The sequence below is a fragment of the Gymnodraco acuticeps genome, unplaced genomic scaffold (genome assembly GCF_902827175.1).
Source record: "Gymnodraco acuticeps unplaced genomic scaffold, fGymAcu1.1, whole genome shotgun sequence".
NCBI classification, from domain to species: domain Eukaryota; kingdom Metazoa; phylum Chordata; class Actinopteri; order Perciformes; family Bathydraconidae; genus Gymnodraco; species Gymnodraco acuticeps.
Window position 1 is genome coordinate 646,140 of NW_022992041.1, and position 24,119 is coordinate 670,258.

General features: G+C 39.4%; 1 protein-coding gene across 2 annotated transcripts in view; it reads right to left on the minus strand.

Moving 5' to 3' along the window:
• eys (eyes shut homolog) overlaps positions 1–24,119 on the minus strand; it is a 198,208-nt gene that overhangs the window by 141,208 nt on the left and 32,881 nt on the right. For both annotated transcript variants that reach the window (XM_034201872.1, XM_034201873.1), the window contains 7 exons: positions 15,814–15,918; positions 11,310–11,449; positions 9,471–9,634; positions 9,059–9,312; positions 7,774–7,878; positions 3,970–4,092; positions 1,859–1,972 (listed from right to left, as the gene is read on the minus strand). In XM_034201872.1, coding sequence (XP_034057763.1) covers positions 1,859–1,972; positions 3,970–4,092; positions 7,774–7,878; positions 9,059–9,312; positions 9,471–9,634; positions 11,310–11,449; positions 15,814–15,918 — 1,005 coding nt within the window. The remainder of the gene's footprint in view (positions 1–1,858; positions 1,973–3,969; positions 4,093–7,773; positions 7,879–9,058; positions 9,313–9,470; positions 9,635–11,309; positions 11,450–15,813; positions 15,919–24,119) is intronic.

A 24,119-nucleotide genomic window follows, 5' to 3' on the forward strand; every position in this document is an offset into this window, starting at 1 on the left:
ATGGAGGGTTGCTTGCATGTGAATTTGAGGAAATAAAAAAAAAATTATAAAGCGTGACATTTTTGTCATGCCCTTTCATTCGAAAGTTACATCAGTACACTTGAAATTAAAAAAAGCTTAAAGTCATGAAGTAAAAGTGAGTGCTGTCAGTTTCTGACATTTTAGTCCCCCATAAACATATTCCACTGCATGGTCACGCTACAAAATGACTATCATTAGCTCTGTCACACACTGCAGCTACAGGAGGCCCATGACTAATGCTCGGCTATCAGCACCATCGGTGCAGGTCAAATTCTCATCATTTCTCAAACTGACCATGGAACCAATTTCCACCTCTCTCCATGTCATAAAATTTGACAATTATCCTGACTTCATTAAAAATGCATAACAGGTTTCACCCGCACTCATGGTTTAATGAGAGGTATGTCTCGCAGGTAAGATGTCAACTGGACCAAGAAATTATTGGAAAAATAGCTGAGATTTATTCCCTGTTACTCTAATGATGCGAGATACAATTTCTGATAGAATAATGTTATGCGATCAGAGAAATGAAAGGCAAATATCGGTTATCCTTTTGGGGATTGAGCTGAAAGCAAGTACAAATGGATTATTGAAAATCATGATGAATTAAGCAATCACGATCAGATGCAAGAAAACAAACCTCTTTTTGAGAATTCACAGGTTTTCATTCCAAGAAAACACTAAAACAACTGATTAGTTCATATGCTTTGGCCGAGGTTTTATAATCAGCAAAATCACCTCGTATGTTTGGTTTGGACAACATTCTGTTTACTTTCAACCTCTATTGCACATGCTTGTACAGGTACTAAGATAAACATCATTTTGACGTCAAATCGAATGCGAAAAAGAAGATAATGGCGAAGACTGGTTGAATGCTTATACATTCCCCAATTCAATGGAGGTGGTTATCTAGGTTTATTTTTTCAGAACATATTGCGGAAAACCGAGTCTCCAAATAAGAAATAGTCGTCTGCGATGTGCAGGAGGTAATCTATTTGGATGGTAGTAATAACTTGTGAATGTTGAATGTTCTGTTTTGTTATGGTTCAGATATACTGAGGAGATTTTCTAGCAGACTGAAGAGGGATGTTTCAAATCAATTTTCTGCATAACTGAGTTCTTGAGTTCAGAATGTTAAAGTAATTGGTTTGAAAAAGATTCACATTTATATTGAAATAGAAACATGGTCCATTATCATTAAGATCTGAGTGGCAACATATTTATTTTATAAAAAAAATAAAAATGATATGAACAAACTTTCATTTTCTTTAACAATTTGAGACTGTGGACTGAAAGAATTGGAACCAAGTAGGCTTCCATAATAATTGTTGATGTAAATATTGGATATATTGGGCAAATGGGATTTAGTAACAGTGCTCAATATTTGAGATGAAACTGCAATAGGGGATGTGATTACGTGGTTTCATAGTTGATCCTATCCATCTATGATTCGTATACCTACAGTACTGTGATAGTCAAAGTGAAAAAGGCTGTGGCTACATTTGTTTCGTATAGTTTCTTCTATTAGAGGGTTTTTTTCCTTGAAAGTTTGTTGAACATCGGCACCAAATGGAAGTCAACCTTGTTTCTAGATTCAAGTTGTTGCTGCAATGTAACTAAATCAAAGTCTTTTCATTTCCGTTTGCCCATTAATCCACCGTAATAACAAGGCATGAGTGTAAAAGTGTTTCTGAATAGCTATTTCATCTCAGCCAAGGTCATGTCTCCAGGACTGAAACCGGTTGGTTGCACACTTTAAACACCAACAAAGGACTGAATTAGCCATATAATCGCATTGTCTGGACTATTGGGGGGGTCTAATTGTGTTTCAACTTACCCTCTGAGCAGAAGCACTGATACAGGTCAATGCCGTCCACACACATACCCCCGTTCTGGCAGGGCTTTGAGTCACACTCATTGAGATTTACTTCACATAATGATCCTCCAAACCCTGCAGCATATGTAGAAAAAACCCGTTATTGAAATCCTTTGTGCCTGGTTTCATTCCTCAGCCAATTAGGGTCAGCATGACTTTGTTTTCACAAACAAAAAGGTGTTTTTCAAAGCTTGTATTGATTCAAAGAGCTTGCTGGGCACATGAAGACTCAGCTCACTGGATCATTTAATCATGTTTAATAAGAGCCAGTCATTGCCCTTTTGATTTATTGCATTAAACAAGCCAGATCCAGTGATTTTTAAGATCAAAGTCAATCTATATACAAAGGGAACACCATAAAACAAATAATATGCATCAGTGAACATGTGTAAATGCACTTACACAGACACCCACACACAGGCCATTACAGAGAAGAAACATGTCAGCGTTTAAGGCACATTATTGCCGGTGCTACACAGGCTGTTTGTGGGTTAACCTAACACTTATCTAACAGAGTATTTGTTTTGTGTTTGCATTGTTTCACACAGTCAGCCAAGGACTAAAGATTAGGATCCTTAGATGCTCTTTACAATTAGGAATGTGGGGGGAAAAATGAATATAAAGAAACTGTCAGAATAAGCAGTTTTACCTAAAAACAATACTGTAGGGCAAAACATAAGCAAGAAAAACCAAACAAAAACAGCTGCTGTATTGCCAAAACCTGCAGAATGACAAAAAGGGTCTCATGCCAACTGGGTCTTTTGATGAAACAACCGCTTTTGGAGTTACAATTATCTAATGGCAAAACTAAAATAAGGCTCGCACTGCAAACTTGTTCATAAATAAATAAATGTTAAGCAAAGAGATACTGCTGTCAAAAAACACAAAGGTAAGTATTGTCTCTGAAAATCTGCTTTTCAGGAGCGTTTACCATGTGAAAAAACTGGCAAGAATGTTGTTAATAAAAGGTTAGTACTGTATTTCTAGAATAATTAATACAAACACAACATCTCTTATTTTAAATCGATGAAACGTATTAAATTCTAGCAAAGGATTTGGTGTGAGGAATAAATAATGCTAGGTCAGAAAGTTGACAACGTGGGACAGGAGGGAGGGTACTGTATGAGTTACATGTTTTGCAACACATTAGGTTGGCAAGCATGAGATAATACAGATGCCAAGACTGCTGACCTGAAACATCTAGACAAGACAGCTTCTTACAGTTTGCCCTTGAGAAGTGATCTGGGAAAGCAGCTCGCCGCAGGGTTGCTTTCATTTACATAAAAAATCACTCACAATCCTTCAATTTGACATCTGCCGAGCATAAGTGCAACAGGAGTAATGAAGTTAGGGTTATTGATTGGGTTACATGAACTTCTATGCAATAGCCATTCATTTGCAAAAAGAGATAGTTGAACTGGAGTGGAGTAGTGTCGACTGAATTATGATCGGGCTGGCAGGAAACATTTTTATCATTTCAAGCACCGTAGCTGTGTCCAGAAATAAGCTGCATGCTGTCCAGTGCATGTACACGCAACTCTTTACTGGTCCTCTGTCACTTACCGCACATATATCCTTGACTTGCAAGAGTCTGAAGCCTGATTACCCCTGGCAAGCCGTGGAGTTCCTAACAGGTCAAGCCTCTTCCTCTTACTCCTGTGTTATCCCTGTCACTTCTGGCAGCTACTGCTGTGATAATACTGTCATCCTCGTGGAGGGGAATCAGCGGGACTTGACTGACACACAAACAAAATTGTTTCTTTCTGCGGGAGCTGTCAAATTAATCTGTGAAAATCAGCGTAGGATTTTCAAATGGTTATAAAGGCGTGAAAATGTTTTCCACCTATTCTTTTTACCTACTGTGTGATGCAGAAAGACAACTTAACACAGCAAGTACAATAAGCAAGTTTACTTTTGGATTTATAGACAACTAAACATTCACTGAAGCCGCAGTATGTACAGCCACCTATTCCTTTTAGTAAAGTGACCTTGAAGCATGACATATTTTATGATTTTGCGCCTGTTAATATACCTGCATGCTACATTTTACACCCGTTAAAGGTCCTGCTCACCTCTTTTACACGTGCAAGAAACATTCTGTCCATCCTTGGTCTCACTGCATATTAATGTATGTTCACTGCAGAGTCCAAATGAGCAAAGGTCAATATCCACAGAGCAATCTTTCCCCTTGAACCCTGCAATGAAAAATGAATTAACAATAAGGAATTTCAAACAAGTGAAACCTTGGGAAGTAAGAAACAAGGAACGAATTCATAAAACAACAGTTACACACAGTGCCCAACATATTTATGTGGCTGCATGTTTTATGAGGTAGAGACACCTTTTCTATAGCGGATTAATGGGGGTATTGATTTTTCCCCTAGCAATCTACCTGCTATGCAGTATGCTAATTGAGTGAATCATTGACAGAGACCCACCCTACCAAACTGATCTATATCACATTTATCTGCCCCACCAAATGCACGCCTGAATGTCACTGATAGATACCCGTGTCAATATCTATTGTTGTAAATAAAGCACAGGCAGATGGTGAGAGGGATACTCATTACATGTGTTTGTACAAATACAGATGAGTTAAAGGGAGAAGACTAAAATAGATTACTGTGTTTTTCCACTGACATCACACCTTTAATAATGGGGGTCGGGAAAAAAAATGCAATTTACTGTCATATTCACAGAGATGGATTGAGGCCGAGAATATCTGATTTGTGACAGCAAAATACTTGAACAACTAATTTACATGAATAAAGGCTCTAAAGAGAAATATAACTCAATTAGGTCACCCTTCTTAGCAACCATCTACTGTACTGAATATAACAGATAGAGTAGTTACCAAGTTAGTGTGTTGTATAAATCATGTAGTTTGACGAATAACCATGTGTCTCTCTGCAACAGGTAGGTAGTCAATTTATGACCGGTAGAGACTAAACCCATATTTAATGTTCTAATTAATTCTTGAATGAATTTCCTACTTATTTTATCTATTTGTTTCTGTGTTAATTGTTCCTGCTATTGATGGTGTCAGGGTTTTATGTTGCCGTTGCTCGTTCTGAATTGCCTGATGGATGTCTGCATAAAATACAAAAAATAACCTCTTGAATCGTTCGCTTCTAAACATGAAGGATGTATCTATATCTCCTCCACATTCATCTGTATGCAGCCTGCAAAGTAGGTCTCACTCACTGGCAAAGGAGTGAAATATTTCAAACATCACCTCCTAATGCAAATCCCTTTTATCAAGACTTGAATATACCCACAAGACAGCAGCTATATTAGATTATATACTTCCTGTTATACGCATATTTTACATCAACACATCTATCTGGATGCTTGATGACCTTCCTACTACCCTTTTCTCATCATATTATGTATTGCCTGGACTAGTTAATGGACAGCTATTGCCTCCAACAGAGTGTTTCAGAAGTGTTTAATAACCAATTGTGCATGCAATTCACTCTGAGGTTAATGTTGCATGAAGGAATGTCACATTTACAGTGTCACCATCTCCAAATGTGACTCCCTGTTCTATCTCACAGCTACTAGAGGCTCAGCCCAATTCTGCTGCAGAAACAAAAGGTGAGACTTTTCACTTTATTCAAAATGTAGAGTAGTTAGAAGACATACTTTGATGTGTTTTTGAATAGCTTAAAGCCAAGTCCTTATAGCCATAGTCAGAGGCTAATGGTTACAGCCGTTGGTCATAACTGTCCCTCGGCTCAGAGAACTGTAGCACATCAGCACATTTAGTCATCTGTACATCACCAACGTTATGTCTGCTTCACTGAGAAACTGAATATAATGTTTCTGGGTAAAAATCATCACATTCAGTTAAATACAATGGGACTAACTGTTTATATAACCTTATATGAGCTTGTGTTGCTCATTACCTCAAACCAGAGTTCCTGGCTTTATTCTTTGCAAGTTAGAAAAGTAAATACTGTACAGAATGTAATGAAATGTAGGGTGAAGTTGATAGATCATTTAGAGAATCATTAGTTTTCAGTATTGGTTGAAACAGAGAATTGCAACATGCTCCCTTATTTTAAAGCAGCATCACATTCCCCTGGATTATATAGTTAAGGCAACATGAATACGTTTGGTTCATAAAGCATTTGGATTAGCCAGATTCAGGTGACAAACACCAATCTATTTTCCCTTGTGTTGGCTCTAAACTGTGTGTCCCTGTAGCAGTTGAATAATGTCATAATTACGAAATGTGACTTTAAATTGTGACTAAGTTTAGATGACATGCACATTGTAAGTGTCGCTGCAAAATTACACATTTAAATGGTGTTAACTTCACGGTCACGAGTCTGACGCATTTTCCAAATAACATAGCTGCAAAGAAACATTAGCATAATGGCCATCACTACAGTGATTGCGTGTTTTGATGCAAATCCAGGTGCAGATTAAATATTTGGATTTTTGTGTTACCAAGACAACACATTGGCTGAAAGATCCCTAGAAAAACTGCAAACTGCAAAGAGATACTGTACTGTAGATGCAAACAGTGAACTGTGGTCAGGTGAACAGGTCAGAACTCAGGATGGGAGAATAGTTACAGCCCAGAGTTGCTTCTTTTTGTATGTGTTTTTGTAGGCCGAAGCAAACAAACCTGACAGACCATGTATCTAATTGAATTTTCGAAAAGAAAAAATGAAAAACACCCTTCTATAAATCTGTCAATGAAAATCAAGCAGTAATGGAAGCTTTACTGACACATTGGTGTTCTGTTTTGGCCCAAATCGAATTTGAGCATAGGGCAGAAAAACTAATAAGAACATATGATTTACAGTGATGCATTTGCTGTGTCCATAATGTTGTAAAAACACACCATGAAACAGGTGCTGCACGTGTTTCAAGGCCGTAAATGTTTAAATGACTTCACCCACATGTTGTTCTGATTTATTGTCCCGTAAAATAACAGGCAACTTTCCTAAGGGAAAGATACCTAAAACAAGATGCACCGTGAAAACCCAACAGCAGAGATATTGTTTCACTACATCACATTTAAACAACTTAAATATGAGGGGAGACTTTCAAAATAATACAAATATAAAAGCTTTCCAGCATTAAAACGTCCATTTCTTGCATCTTTGTGGAATATATTGAGAGAATAACTAGCAAAACAGAACTAGTTCCCAGTCCCAGAGTGTGTTTTGTGTCTGGTCCACACCTATGTTTTGTGGATTTATATGTGAAATATTTGCCTGTACATCATGTTGTGTGGATTCTGGCTGTTTACTATTGAATGTGACATTGAACTGTGGCATTCTGACTTGTGCAATCAAGTAGTGATTAAGTATTTTATTACCAGAGGGCAGAGCAAAATCAGCTGCAAACTGAGAAAGGCAACACCACCCTCTATTATGGACTGATTATGGATCATTTTCTGAAAAACATTTTAAGCTTATAGAAATATGTGAATCAGGGTGTCACTTGATGAAAGGGCAATTCTGTGATCTCAGTCTAATTTGAAGACATTAACATGCATTAATACTTGGCAACATTGAAAACAGAGTTGTTTTCTTCCTGGTCAAATTTAACCTTGAATCAAAACAATTGAATGAGAATAAATCACCTCAACCAATAATAGAGATGTACTACTTCCATTAGCTTCTTAGAGGGCCTTTTCATATTCTTATTTAAACTATTATTTAGCCTTCATTCAAAATGGTGTAACTCATCCTTCTTGCCTTTGCTATTTTATAGGAGAAAACCTTGAACCATAACATACATATGTACATGAAAAATAAACAACTCCTACCATACAAATATACAATATATTGTACAAATGATTAGCATGATATTTATGTAAAAAAATGCTCAAAAATAGACAAGTATTAGGCACTTACCAACAGGACAGTGACAAATATAGTCGTTTACTAGATCCTTGCACAAGCCTCCATTCAGACAAGGCTGCGACCAGCAGTCATTTACATTCTCTGAGCAGGTCCTTCCTGCAGGACGAGGAGAGAAATAATAAACTCTAATGTCACAGGAACTACAGTTTAAAATTTGTTTCAACCAATACGTTTTTCTGTCACTGTGGTAATTTCATTATTATTGAGTCGTTAAGCTCTAGTATGTGAATAATATTTCTAAACACATTCAGAACATATGCAGTTCAATTTCTGTTTATTTTCTAAACAAGGACCAGCATATGGTTTATTGGTGAAAGGGTTTTATTTCATGGGGCAGCTGATTGCCTCTGATTCCATTGGCTCAAAATGTGATTGAATGATTATGCGTTCAGCATGTTGCAGCTTGTATGTATGCAGAAACGGTGTAACCTCAATTTTATTACCCTCTAGGCCAGAGTTAGATAGGGAATTGATTCCTGATTTTACCAACAAATGTAATGCTTCACTAGGCCTGGCCTCTGGCGATATTTCAGACCTCTTAGTTCTCTGTGAGCTGGAGTGCTCATAGAGAACAAACAGCCTGACGTCCTCAGGCTCTCCTCATCGATGTGCACGGCTGTCTACACCAAAGGTAATTGTACCTTTTCCAACAGGACCCCCAGGCAGACACTGGCTTGTGCTGTATTAATGATATACTGTAAGATACTCACATAATCAAGGTAGCTGCTGACTGTAACTCCAGACTAAATATACTGTACTGCACACGCTCAGATGCACAGCCAGATCGTTATGGCAGCCAATAATAATTCATTTAACTGCTTAAACCTTACTGCACCACTTTTCAATGTGGACATTTTCATCATACAAGATTGGTAATATTAACAATCGACAATGTGCCAAATGTCTAAGTTATAGTCAGACTTACTCACAACTCTTGTATTGTTTTAACAATTTACTTGATTTTGATTTGGCATAATGAGATAATATAGAAGGGACTTTTCTTTTTACATGTGCCAACAATAATATAATTCAAATTTTCCATGATATCAACAACTCAACGTGGATATTTCCCCTGACCACTTATACATATCAAACATCAATGGAGAAGCTCTACCTTATGGCCAACAATGGCAAGACAATTCTGATAAACCTGCATTTTGAATATATATTTCTCTCAAACTGTATACAAATATGTCTCTAAAACTTCTTATTCCTGTGAAGGCGTTAAATGGCAACAAATGTTCTCTCGTTCATTCACAATCATACGGTCTCATACCCTCAAATCCTGGGGGACAGTGGCACCGATAATCACTGATCAGGTCCACACAGGTGGCGCCGCCTGCACAGGGGAAGCTGTTGCACTCATTTATGTCCAGTTCACAGAGCGACCCTTCAAATCCAAGCATGCAGCGGCAGGTAAAGTTATACTGCTGGTCTAGGCAAACGCCATGTTCCGAGCATCGATGGCCAACACAGTAATCAATGTCCTCTTCACAGTAGACGCCGGCGTACCCTCTGGGACAAAGGCAGCTAGCAACAGATTAAAGAGAATGTCTTAATACTGTAGAGGTAGAGGAGTTATTTCAACCCCGAAGGAAGAAAACAGTAAATGTCACAGCTTTTTACAATCATTGACATTCTTGTGTCTGAATGGCCTTGAGACAATCGAGATTTGTACACTCACCTACCTGTAACCATCAATCGCATCCACACAAGTGGCTCCATTTCGACACCAGTGTTGAACACAATCATTGACATTGATACGGCAGTTTTGACCCGACCAACCAGGTGTACAGATGCAGGTGTAGCTTCTGGAATCATTCAACACACAGCGTCCTCCGCTGGCACAAGGCTGTTGATAGAAGGGAGAGCTGTTAAGAGACGTGTTGTGAAAAATGATGAAAATATGAAATGACTTCATCTTCTATGGTGATATTTTAGATTGCAGTGCTGTTCAAAAATATAACCATTAGTTTACAATGCAAGCCCTAATTGTTTCTTGCTCCTGGCTGCCTGAAAATGAGCTCCATTACAGCCACATGACACACTCATGAATACTGATCAATGCTTTATACTGGGTACACTCAGTATTCCATGTAGCGTCTACATCATGTCTTACAAGACAAGATCAATGGTCATTGAGGGCTAAACCTCCCAAGAGTTTTCAATAACAAAACAGATACGCCTTCTTGCTGCTACATGTGTGTATATATATAGTGGAGGGGAAACAAAGGGGCTGAGAAGAGCTGGCTTGTGGGAAGGAGGATAATGCAGACATCATGGCATTTCTGTACGGGGGCCAACACAAGGCTTTCTCCACAGTGAGTGATCATCTCCATCTGTCATCTGAAGAGGCTCATCTATTTTTTTCAAAAAGCTTTTTTTTAACTGCAGAGGGTTGATTCATCTATACCTAAAGAAACCAAGCATTCAAAAATACAGACATTGCTAATCTCCAGTGGCACTCATCCGCGTCAGGTGGCAGAGGCCTTTTCAGTCCTGTAGATGTGCTCGCCTGCTGTATGCCAAAAGCAGAAGCCCTGACAATCACATCATTCCAGCTTTGTCTGCTTCCACCATGACTGCTTAAAAAATCTGGAGGATGTGCTACAACATTCAAAAGTAAAAAGAACCAAAGAAATCTTCAATATACAGTACTGGGAATACATATTTTGTTCAACCCTATAACCAGTATTTTTGTAATTAGAGTCAGTGTTTGGTCAGCATCGTTTGGTTAACTTTGTGTTTTGGTTCTGTTATGTTTGACACAACAACATGTCAAATGCATGAATACAAGTCACAAGAAAGCAGGGAACTCACTCATTAGTCAATCATTTAATACAGCTCTTTTTCCACACCAACATACTGTACAACTTCAGCACCAGCTGATTGCTGTGTTTATAGATTATCGCCTTTGCTGTCAATCTTCCTATGGGAGTTATGCTTATTTATATCCCTGTGTATAACAAAGGCTTATGCCACATTTTAGAAATAAGATACTGAAATCATTTTGGATACCTTCGCACTGAAGTCCTCAATGTTATTTCTGAGTTCTGACTCACAGTATGCAGTTATTTTGAAGGTTACTCTAAATAACTATAAGTATTCCTACTTTCTTAAAGTTAGCAGTAAAAGACAGAGCTTTCTGCATTTATATTCAATCCATTGGATTAAGTTCTTAGGCCAAAGGGCCTAACTGCTCACCTAAAAATGAGTCCATCATTTAAGATGACCCTGACGACATTAATGTGATCGTTCTATCATGTGCGTTATGTGTTCTTTTGTGACACAAATCATCAAAGAGAGTGCCGCAAGTCCTTTTAATACAAATTACATGAAAAGTCATCATTATTTTGCTTGTCATGGTTCCCTGCTGTTTGCTGCACTGCTGTTGAGAATACAATGACATTGCTGCAAGAGATATAAACAGAACATTTGGGAGCTCTTTAAACATGTACAGAACTTAAGAGGAACACTTAACAAAACAGAAAATGAGCACAAATAGACCGTTAACATGTTTTACCCACTTGAAGGGTTTGAGGGCAGGGAACGCGGCAGGCATATTCAAGGCCACCTGGGAGATCCAAACACTCTGTCTTTGGTGGACATGTGATGTTGGGTAGGGAACAGGCATCTATGTCAACTTCACAGTTTCTTCCCAGAAATCCTGAAATAAAAAAAATGAATAACAGTAAATGTGACTCATGTAATACTTGACTAGACCCACTGCACACCCTTTCTTATTAATGTCACTCTACCAGGTCAGCCCTTGTGTATGTCTGATAAAAAAAAGCACATTTTTGGTTGAGTGCAGGATTGATCCTGTTTTGAAGCATATTGGATGAGGTAGAGTGCTTCCCTGATTTTGTAAATAACTTAAGCCTTAATTAAATAGTTAAAGAGCACATATTATGCCCAATTTCGGTTTCATACTTGTACTTTTTTTTGTAAAGAGATATATTTTGTCCGTCTGATAAACCTGTATTTACCCTGTGTCAATCTCTTTATGGCCCTTCTGCTAAAAAAAGCTAAAATGGAGATCTCAAGACTTGAATGGAGATAATCAGATGAAGGATGATATATTAAAATGAACATGCCAGGTATGAATGGTTTGTTGTATCCCATGTTTTCTGACCTAGGCGACCCACAAAAACTGAATTGGGTGTCTTTTTTAAAGCTTGTGGGTTGGTAGGCACTCCAGATAATTAAATCATGTGCACAAGCACAGAAAAGTCTGTTTTTCATGATATGTCACCTTATTATTTAATCAAACCTGCTCCTTGAGCTCTTTAATTTTAGACTCATTATGTAACCATTATCAGATTTAAAAAAGGGTTAGTTAAAAAACAGACACTTTTTATGAAAGGTGGTTTGATTTGAAATAGTTAAATGGATACCTAAACTAACATATCCTAAATATGTAAGCTTTAGGAGATTGTAGTGTGTGCATTCAACATTGAGTTGGTAATATATTCAAGGGGAGGTAGTGCTTGGAAAAAAAGAAAGTGGCCAAAAACAAATAATTCCACACATTTTAAGACTTTGCTCGGTACTGGGGTCCGGCACTCACCAGACAATTGTCTTTATTGTAAAACTTACTTTACCCTGAGAAGATGAAGCAGATGAGGCATATGAGCGGAAGAGGCTTAGGTTTGCTGAGATAACAGATGGGATTTAGTAGTAAGCCTGGAAAGCCAGGACATGCCCTGAGGAATTTTGTTACCATGGATCTGTGGCCACATCTAGTAGCAGTTTACTTAGTGAGTTAGGGATTCATGATCAGGGATTAGGGCTGGTTGCATAGACATCTTCAGAGGCAGCTAAAAAGAGCAACCGATGGTCGTGTCTGAAAAATATCTATCCCGTGTTTAAGAGCAAATATCAGTGTCAACTCAGTAGTCAAACAACACTTTATACTCGCTGCATTATCGTTTTAGGCTTACTGTTGATATTAATAGTAAGAGGGTGAATACAGTCATTGTAGGAACATGTGTAATGTGAAATTAAATCTAGTATGATCACAGTAACTGAAAATCACAAAAAGCGTCAGAAGACCGACTTGATGTTTTACGCCAAAGATGTATTGGAGCTCGGCCAAGGAGAGCAACACAGGTGGATTACAAAGCTGTAGTCACGGTGTACGCTGCCATCTATTGTGAAGCTTCACCTTTCTCTCTGGGTATTTATATTACGCTGAATGCATTACATAAGCTCCAACTAATATGGCTATTATCTGCAAATCTAGGCAGGTGGCATAACACCAATGGGCCATAAATACCAAAACATGGTTACCTGAAGATTACCGAAATGAAACTAAGAAACCTACATTGTGATGCTTGAATAAGGGGATTAATAATTCCTGTAGTAAAATGTATGTTGCTAAATAAAGTGACAGGCCAATGTGTATGGGAACAGTCCTGATATGTGCACTGAGCAGGTGTAATGGGGGCGGCACATAAGGACTGTTGAGCCGTCTGGTGTCTAATTCAACTTGACATCTGTGATGGGAGGTTCCAATTCAATAACCTGAATGACATTCCTCGAACATCACAGCCAGATTAACACATATACGCTCACCCAAAAAGCACAAGGGAAAGTCATGTGATGTATTCGTATAAATTGTAACATCCAAATTTAAAAATGTATATATTTATTTGTAACACTGATCAGAAGGAAATGGAATGCATTTATATTGTACTTTTTCTAGTCTTTGCGAGGCTTCAAAGTGCTTTTCCATATACGAGTCAACGATAACCCAATTACACCCTTTCACACAGAGGCTGCCACACACGGTGCCACCTGCTGAGGTGGGCTATCATTTACACACCGTTGGCTATGCCATTGGGAGCAATTTGGGGTTAAGTTTATTCCCTGGGGATAAATTGTCATGTTGACTGCAGGGGCTGGGAATTGAACCCCCCGACCTTCCGATTAGACCACTCTACCTCACAGCCACAGCTTTCTCAAAGATGAAGATAACAATTGCTAACAGGTGATGTAAGCTTTTTGTGATGTTTTTTACAGGAAATTCCCCATTGCCTTTAAAGAAGGACTTTTATGATAACAAGTGCTTATGACGTGAGGTTTCGATGATATTGTTGCATTGCTGTCTTTAAAATTGAAGGCCTTCAAAATAGTTTGCAAGTTCTTCCTGTGTCGGAAAAGGTTTCCTCCCTATGTCAGTGAAGTGATCTGGAAACTCGTGATTCCCTGTAGGAATGACTTTGTTTTTCTGTCTGTGTTTTTGCCCTGAGATCGACTGGCAATCTGTCCAGGGAGTGCCCTACGTCTTGCCCGATGCAAGAGCATCCATGCCCTCACAACCGTGAACAGGCAGATAAATTGATGCATGGTTGACTCCTTGAGCTATCATTCACAATCTTTGGAACTATGGAGAATTGCGCCCCAGACACTTCAAGGGCTGACACAATTCATCAGCTGATGAAAATACCAAGCCACCTCTGAATGTCACCTCAAATAGAGACTCTAATGTGGCTTGCATCAGCAGCTGATGAGGCGAACAGCCTCTACAACCCATGTGTCATTAACACTGATATTGTCCTTTAATGTTTGATTTAACAAGAGTGAACAAACAAAATGTTACATTTCCCTAAAGAGCCAAAAAACCTTTCCTGAGAATGGCTAAAAATAACAGCTTCAGAATCTTGTGAGAATAACTTCATCTGGCCACTAAGACGCTGTGCCCACACTGCAGTGAAATGTTCCAGGAAAGTGGGCAAGAGCAACTGCCAGACAAACTAACTGTGCCCTGCCAGCAACACCAAGCTCCCCGAGTGGTCCATCAGTTAACGTTCAGTGAATGTAAATTCAGACTCTGTAAGCAATTACAGGAAAGTGTTATTAATGGGAGTGTCATAATATAATATTATGACACTCCCTTTAATATATTTTCACAATTTGGTTGCATTATAGAGTTTTGGCAATGAGCGTGGTGATTTTGTCTCCGCTGTTCATCACAGGCCAAGGCTGTACACTGATACTGTGAATAATGTGACAAAGTCCCTGGCTCTGGCTTGCTGCCTCTGAAAGGCACAATAGAGCATGTTGAGACCAGTGAGAGACCTTTCATAATGGGTTTTATTCAACTTCTGGTTTTAAAATAAAAATAAATGTATAGGCTTTAATGAAAATGTGTTAGATTTAATATATTCCTTTTACTAGAATGTCATGGGAAGATGTTCTTCTGACTATGGAAAAAAGTTGTTGCTAAAAGCATGTAAACAAGCCAATGTGAGAGGGCGTTCACATGAATTTCCATTGGGAAACAAATCCGTTTAATTATTCCCCCACCACATGAATGCAGCACAAATCTCATATCCAAAACATTAAAGAAAGTAAATTGGTTAATAGTTTGTTTATCTGCCCAATCATTTGGATCAACATTGTATGTGTTGCTCTTTGAAAAATGCAACACTCTTCTACTAAATGTTTCATTAAAATTGGGCAAAATATATCTTATTTTGTGGAGGCTATGGAAAAATAACCCAAGAATAGAAACAGGTTTTTAATTAAAAAGGGTAAAAGTAAGAAGTGTGATTCACATAAGGAATTAAATCATGCTGACTTCTCTATCTTAACTTCTTCAGGCAGGAAGTACAGCCTAGGGTCCCCGCTGGCAAGGACTAATCGTTGTTAGTTTAGTACTCTGAGATGGCTAAGGCCACATCCACTGCACACAAGGGGTGTTTCTCAATGTCGAGGACGCTTCTTTGATAGTGCGATTTCCACCAACGATTTTGGAAATTCGTCCGGGCGCAAAGCATTGTGGGAATTTTAAGACCGCGGAGGATACACATGTGCAGCCTTGAAATTTCCCGCAACGAAGGACGCCGGCCTCGGTAGAATTCCAAGGATCCTGGACATTGGAACAGTCCTTTGGCGGGACTCGATGACGTAGCATCCTTGAAATAGTAACACACAAGGTCTGCAGCACGGCCTGCCATCACAGCTGATACAGATATCACTTAATTGTCATTACAAATCCCTCGTTTTGAGAACAGCCCAACCTACCTGCAGGACATTGGCATTGGTGGTGTCCTAACAAGTCAGAGCATGTGCCATTGTGCTGACAGGGACTGGAGTCACACTCGTTAATCTCAGTCTCACAGTTCGTTCCTGAAAAGAAGGTAAAAAAAACGTTTTAATTAGTTGAATTTGTATCGGATAACCCTTTTCACAAAGAGCTATTTTTGACTGTTAACATATTGCATATTTCAAATATTACTGTGCCAAATGCCCCTTTTTCTTGTATGAATAGAACACATGTACTGACCATATTTAATAAGCAAGTGTTCGCCAAACACAGTTATATTTCCTGTAACACATTCCTTTTCTTTTTCAGGGGCTCATTATCTGAGTCCTCAAGGGCCTTACTAAAGGAATGTTATGCGGCCTAATTATTGTTTAAGAGTAGGCGTTGCATAAAGGCTGAAAACCAGGGAGAACAGCTACTTTGGCCCTGTCCAAAAAATACTAAGAAACCAGCCTACCAACAACAGCAATAAGCACTAGATAACTGATTTGTATAATCAATGCAAGTGTCATTACAGCAAATATACTGGGGTTAGATGTCTCTTGACCTCTTGACTAGGAATACAGACGACCTGCAGTCTTTAAATCACTCCGACGTTGATATGTAAGTGTTGGTAAGCATAAATAAATGCATAAATAAATATATAAATAAATGTGTGTGTATATTTATAGCCATTTCCACGGCCTGCAACTAATTGGCAGTAGATTAACTGTTTGCATACAGATACTAGAGTAGAATAAATTGTACTTGCTGTTAGGGATTCATTTTGTCTTTACTTAAGATATTTGACCTTTCGGCCTGTTGACGTTTTACGACCGAACCCTAAGTCTGTTATCTGTCTTAAGGAATGGGAAATCTTTGCTATTGCCTGACATTACCAGTTTTATGACCGGTCAACTCTCGGTCACAAGAGCCATAGAGTCAGATAAAGTGATTCAGTGTCTCCAGGTGTTCACGTATACCTTCCCCCAATATGCTGATTAGCTTTCGGTAAACTAGTTAAAGGGTCTACCAAGATGCGAGGCTGATCAGAATTGACATGGCAACCCACCCGTGCAGTCAGAATCTTTGACTGTGTGACTTGTGATGTGAAATTCTCCGGCCGATGCTTGTATTAAATCCCAGTGTTTGACATCAGAACTCCTGCTCGTCCTGTGTCTCTTTCATGAGTCGGTGACTCCCACTGCATTGCTACACAGAAGTTTCCCTTACACTTGCAATACTTCTCTACACAAAGGGAAAAACTTATTTCCACAAATGTTGCTTTAAGAAAAGCCTCCAACAGCTTGAGCCCCACTTCACCCGAAACAATAATTAGGCTGCAAACATTCCTTTAATAAGATGCTGTATAGGATTCAGGCGGTGAGCTGCTGGAATTGGAAAGAGAGAGATGTGATTGGACAGGCTCACTTTCTTGTTAAAAAAACAAAACACTTAATAACGAGCTCTGTCCCGGCTGAAGAGAGCAGAAGAGCTGGGGGATTGCAGGTTGCTTGATGGGAGATTTGTTTTGTGCTCAGCTGCCTCAGCAGCTGCTAGTTCTACCGCTGTGGATGGGGGTGGGTGTCTTCCAGCGCAGGTTATTCATTTAAAGTGTCCTATCATCAATAACAGCGCAGCAATGACATGTAGCGAAAGTCCCTTCTTGACAGCGGCAACCTCATGCTACAGCACAAACACCATGATTGATATCATCTGCACGGCGGTTGCTACAGGTCATTATATTCAAAATATGCCATGCTGTGCCGCAGAATATTATACAAATTTGTCCTACTAAAATCTGAGAAACGCCCACCCTCACTGATGGCTGTGAATTAATTCAATTATGCAGTGTCGTAGGCTTTTTTCATGAAATGTCAATGATATGATATATGGTGATTCATAAAATGTTTGTACTGCAATGTCTTATCAGTCATGAGGAACAGCGATGTTGAAACTCAATATAAATTAAATATCATTTAAATTAAATTCAAGCAAAACACTTTTTGGACAATCATTATTTACCTGTATGTTCCTTAAAGTCTATAAATACTAATTGGCAAGTTAACATTTAAATAAAAAACAATTGTGCCGTCCAGGTAAAGAAACACAGGTTTCACTATTTATCTTTTAATCAAACTCCTGGACCTTTGATGGATTCTAAACATACATTAACCTGAATGCTTAGTTTCCATGCCTTCTATTGTGGTCCACATAATACAAAAATATAGTGAATTTGAATGAGACTATCAAAATATATGCCAGCAGTTGTTGTTCGGTGAAAAACAAAGCCTTTTAAAATGAAAACCGAATGCCTGGGTTTGAGTAATGTTTCCTGAGTTATGATCAATGATAAGAGTACGGTGGTGTTTCTGGGCAAAGCTTCAAATTAAATTGGCCTTTCTATGCTGCATGGCAAGACATTCTAAAGCAAAAATCCCAAGATGCCAGAAAATGATGAATTCTATCAGTCACCAAGACCTGCCATGGTGTAAGAGACAATTTTCCATTACTGAAGTGGCAACAGATTTCAGCTTTGAACAGAGGGGAAAAAGCGTGTTCATGTAGTGCTATGTAAGGGCTTATCTGACTGACAGGTCAGTGTGTCAGGACTTTAAGCTAGATTGGGAAATACGCTATAGGCCAAAACCTGAGTGCACTGGAGAAGGAAAAAAAATACATTCACCGGTTGTTTAAGCAATGAAACAATACTGTGGGGTACAATTGTTAACCCTATATAGTATTAACAATGTTCAGCAAGGATTAACATCTTTATTTATTGTTTTAATAATACATTTATTATAGAGAATGTAACAATCTAAATAGGGATGATGCTCATGAGCCTCTTATGATATGGTGACTGACATTTAGGATTTTATTTCTAAGGCAGAATTTACAGTTAATTCAAACAATGCTAGAAACATGATATTATTATGGAATTAAATAACATAGCTGTAAATCCGATAAAATATTCACCTCTCCTATATGGGGTATCTGCTGCAAACATTATCACAGAAGCATATAGCTTATTTATAAGTATGTTCTGAAATTCTGTGTTGTGTTTATACTGTATTTGTCTCCACATGGGAGGTGTCAAAGCACTTGTGAAAATCAAACATGATGTTGTCTGTTTTCAATGAATTTGTTGCATCTTTTTAAACCAAATGAAAAGAGCTAGGCTTTGTAACTCTGTAACAACAACCTCTTATGTTTTTGTATCTCTCCCTTGTCCCCCTTGTCTTTTTTTAACAGTTGTCAACTTTCGGAAATGTTTCCGAGCTGGCAGCTAATTAGTAAGCAGTTTGCCAGACTACTTGGATTAAATGCAATCAGCAAGGTGACTGGTAAATAAGCTTCAAGGTTAAACAAAATAAAACATCCTTCATCACAGAATTGGCTTTGCTTAAAAATCTGTGATGGCTTGTGATTTGAAAATCACAAGCCAACCACACACTTTTTGGCATGAACATTTGTGCAAATTATTTGTTTCAATTAATTTGCACTTCAAACACATTCAGTTGGTTGTAGCTGCTAGTTTTGGTTCTTCCCTGGTTGGGTTTAGACAATGTTTACAGCTAGTGTTTACTGCTGATAATATAAATGAATTGCTCAGTGGGGGAAGTTTTTCCTTGTCCACCTCCTAAAGGGGACCAGAGGTCAACATTTTGTAATGCAGCAGCAACACATAAGCTGCTTTGGAGCAGTTGCTTGCTAACATGGGGGTTTAAACCAAAAGCTGCCTCCCTTCTAACTATGGTGCTCAGCTGGAGCCATCTGCAAGCAATGTAGAGTAATTGGTGTCTTTGAGTGATCCGTGTGATCCCCTGTCTCAATAAAAAATGGCTCTCCGGTGAGACATCACTATTGTGTTACAAGGTAACAAACATTTACTAGGGGACGGTTCAAGATTGCTTTTTGCTAGCTGTAAAGATATTAGAAAAACTGACTTCAGAAAATGAAATGAACTCATAAAGAGTCTTTGCTTTAAAAGCAAATGTATGCTGGACATCTTTATTATTCTGTCTTTGTTTAGATGCTGTGGCATCAGTGCATGGTAATACTCTTATTGTGTTCATTTGAATTAAATTGGACCTATAGAAATATACTGTGGGTTTAGAAAAGCTCCATTAGGAGAAATTACGTTTTTTATATTAATTAAAAAAAGTCCCAAATTGGAATTAATAAAGTATGTCTAATCTAATGTGAAACATTGAATTAAACATGAAGAAGTCTGCTGATCTTTTATTTGAATCTTATTAACAATAATACATTACATTATTATCAGTATTTATTTTACCTAAGTTGTGGACTTTTGATTATTTACATGATTTCTGTGTACTGTATATTTCAAACTTTAACCTTTTGCACTTTAAAACACAAGCAACAGGCAATGAAGAAACTTTTATAATTGATGGATCAATCTAAGGGTCGAATGTCTTTCATGAGTCTGCAGAATCACAGGCTGTAGCCACAGGAGGAATGATAACGGAAACTAAACGAAATCGTTATCAAAAAAGTCTTCCGTCCACACGCAATAGGCACCAGAAACGTGTCCGTCCACACGAGACAGCTCGAACCGCTGGAGACGCTGTAGTACATATGCCGGGCCTGTAAGTGGCGCTGTACTTCTGCCACAAAATACACCAAAAGCAGTGAATAAGACTTCTCGTGCATGCAGTGGCGGCCGGCCCATAGGGGCGCTAGGGGCGCCGCACCCCCTCTTCCCACATGTTTGATTGTCATTAAAAAATAAAAAATAAATAAATAAATATATTTGAAAAATAATATATATTTTTTATTTTTAATGAACAAGGTAAATATTATTTAGTTGGTATCAGTAAAATGTATAATCTACAATACAATCTCGTTTAAAATTGTTTTATGATGTCTAAAGTTACTGATAAGTCAAATGTTTCCTGCCTGGCCGCGTGTATCATTACCCCCTCTCGTCCGGGCGGTAGAAAGGAGCCCTCAGCCAGAGCAGCCAGAGCAGCAGCAGCCAACAAGCTGACTGTTGCTATCTGTATAGCCTACTATGCCGACGAAACATAATTTCAGCTAATCAGCGTCGTCAGATCTGATGCTCAAAGGGCGCCCTGTCAGCGCCCTGGCCTGTGTGTCTGTGAGTTGTTTGGACTCGTATCCAAGGTGACGCTACAGTAGTTGTCGAGGATGGCTGCGTCTGCAGGTAGAGACTCCGGGTGCTAGTGGATCGCCGGAGCTGTAGATTAACATTGACATGCTTATTGTAGTTGTAAGGGCAATGCCTGTAGCACCATGGAGCATATGTGTGGGCTGGACCTGTATTTTACAGGAAAGGAGTGAGCAGAGGGTGGAGTTGTCGATTCTTGTTCAGTTTTCATCTTCCTCACCCTCTCAAACTTTGAGTTGCACGCGCAGCTAAAGAGACGCGCTACCATGGAAACCAAACAATGGTGTAGCTGTATTAAAGTCAGAGTGGAAACAGTCGTGAGTAAATCTGATTTTGTCAGAAATCGGGAGAAATGCGGGAGAAATATGACCCCGGGAGGAAACCGGGAGAGGGCTATGAAATCGGGGGTCTCCCGTGAAGATCGGGAGGGTTGGCAAGTATGACACACACACACACACACACACACACACACACACACACACACACACACACACACACACACACACACACACACACACACACACACACACACACACACACACACACACACACACACACACACACACACACACACACACACACACACACACACACACACACACACACACACACACACACACACACACACACACACACACACACACACACACACACACACACACACACACACACACACACACACACACACACACACACACACACACACACACACACACACACACACACACACACACACACACACACACACACACACACACACACACACACACACACACACACACACACACACACACACACACACACACACACACACACACACACACACACACACACACACACACACACACACACACACACACATATAATGTTCGTATCTAGTCTCCTGATTTTTAGTCTCCCCCCCCCTCTAACAACACCAGAAGTTATCATTTAAGGGGTCATTTCTCAAAAATGTCTTCCGGGGGAGGATCCCCCCAGACCGCCCTAGTATGGTTTGATCCCTATTTCCATAGCCCCAGCCTCACCAAAAATATTTTCCACCAGCCGCCACTGCGCGCATGCATGAGAGGCTTCTCAATTCTTAAATTTCCCCTCCTCGACTCCTATCCTCGAGACTTAGTCCCGCCCACAGGAGATGCGAGCGGAGGACTGAGGAGGGGAACCGAGGAGAGAGGAGGGGAAGCAGCAGGCGGTTAGAGAAATGAGAACTCCTCTCCTCTGAGAGGTCATTTTAAAGAGACGTCCATTAATGATGACAGAAGGCACAGCAGCCCTCTGTCTGATGGACAGATGTGTTCATGACGACTTATATATTTACTTTGATTCATTGACAGTGCGGTATAATGAGACAATAACAGGCTACAGATGCGAACACACAAACACAAATATATTTATATAAATATATACAATTTAAAGTATGAGAGCACTCTCATAATAACGTAACACAATCAGAGACTGGATATATCCCCCCCCCCCCCTCTCTCTGGTCGCTGAAATGGGGAATTGAAATTACGGGCCAAAAGTTGTATTTACAAGTATTAAAAGTAAGCAGAGGACACCAAACCAACTGAGACCCGTCTGTCCGCCGCATCTACGCACTGTACAACACACACACACACCTACACACTGTACAACACACACACAGGGCCGGCCCTTCCCACTGGCGAACTAGGCGGTCGCCTAGGGCGCCAGATCTAGAGGGGCGCTGCGCTGGGAGAAAAAAAAAAAAGAATAAAAAAAAAAAAAAAGTTGTATTCTGCCTAATTGTATGCCCTTGATGTAATACGTTTACATTAATAATTGAATAAAGTAAACACCCTTTGCACCCCAGGCCGGCGGCAACATTTAGCATTTGCCCTGTACGATGGGCGCTGTAACTGTAAGTGATGAAAGGGGGGGATGGTCGCTTTTCTGGCACCCACGGGCCGCGACTCACAGCCAAAGTGACGCGGCAGCTCCAGCTGAAAGTGTCAGAGATTGCAACGATGCAACAGCAAGAGGCAAACAATTAGCATTAGGAAAAGGTCCAAGCCTTCAGGGGCAACAGGAAGGAAACGGAAAAAAGAACAGGAGGAATCGAAAGTCAAAGACAGAGGTACATCGGCTTGTGTAAAAAAGAAAAAAGTCATTATGTACTGTACCGTTAGACATTTGATTTTAAGCTAGCTAGCTAGCTAAGGCGGTAGCCTGCCCATGATACAGCTTTGATGCCATGCTAGCCGCGAGCCTCTGATATATAATGATAAATACAAATGATTTAAAGTTTTTATTTATGTGTTATTATTCTTATATAATCTTTTTGTAAATAATATACTACTTTTCTATTGTGATAGCTGTAAATTGATCCTCCAATAGTGTTTAATTTGTCAGATAGTTTATTTTCACGGTCAACTTGTGTGTAGGCCTATATATATTTATTTTTCTGTTTATTTTCTATTATATTTTAGAATTTGTTTATTTTCTGCTCTTTTTAATGTCTAATCATTGTGCAATGCTTTGTTTTATATGCTTCTGTAACGAAATTATGTGAATGTTAGCCAGAAGAAAGCTATCTGGATAACTGCTCCTTTGTATAAAGTGAGGCTGACCAACCAATATGGGCATGTGTTATTATTTACATTACATGTCATTTGTTAGACGCTTTTATCCAAAGCGACTTACATACATTCAGTACTGTGGACAATCCCCACAGGAGCAATTTGGGGTGAAGTGTCTTGCCCAGGGACACAACGACATGCTGACTGCAGTGGGACTCGAACTTGCTACCCCCTGATTCAAAGTCCAGACCCATCTTTTATATAGGCCAGTTGTGAACTTGCATACAGCTGAGGCAGATTGCAGCAGTTAGTTTTGCCTGACTGTATATACATGTTTTTGCTTGTAATGCGCTAATATCTACCCTATAATTTTCCAGCTGCACTTACCTCAAAAGGCCCCCAGTTGCTGGAGAAGGAACATCTGAATTCCTAAATTCTCCCACACCACGCCGCTCCTCCGCTGCCTTCACTGGCTTCCAATAACTGCTAGAATCCACTTCAAGACAATGGTACTTGCGTACCATGCTGCGAATGGATCTGGCCCTTCCTACATCCAGGACATGGTTAAACCGTACACCCCAGCACGTGCACTCCGCTCTGCATCAGCAAAACGGCT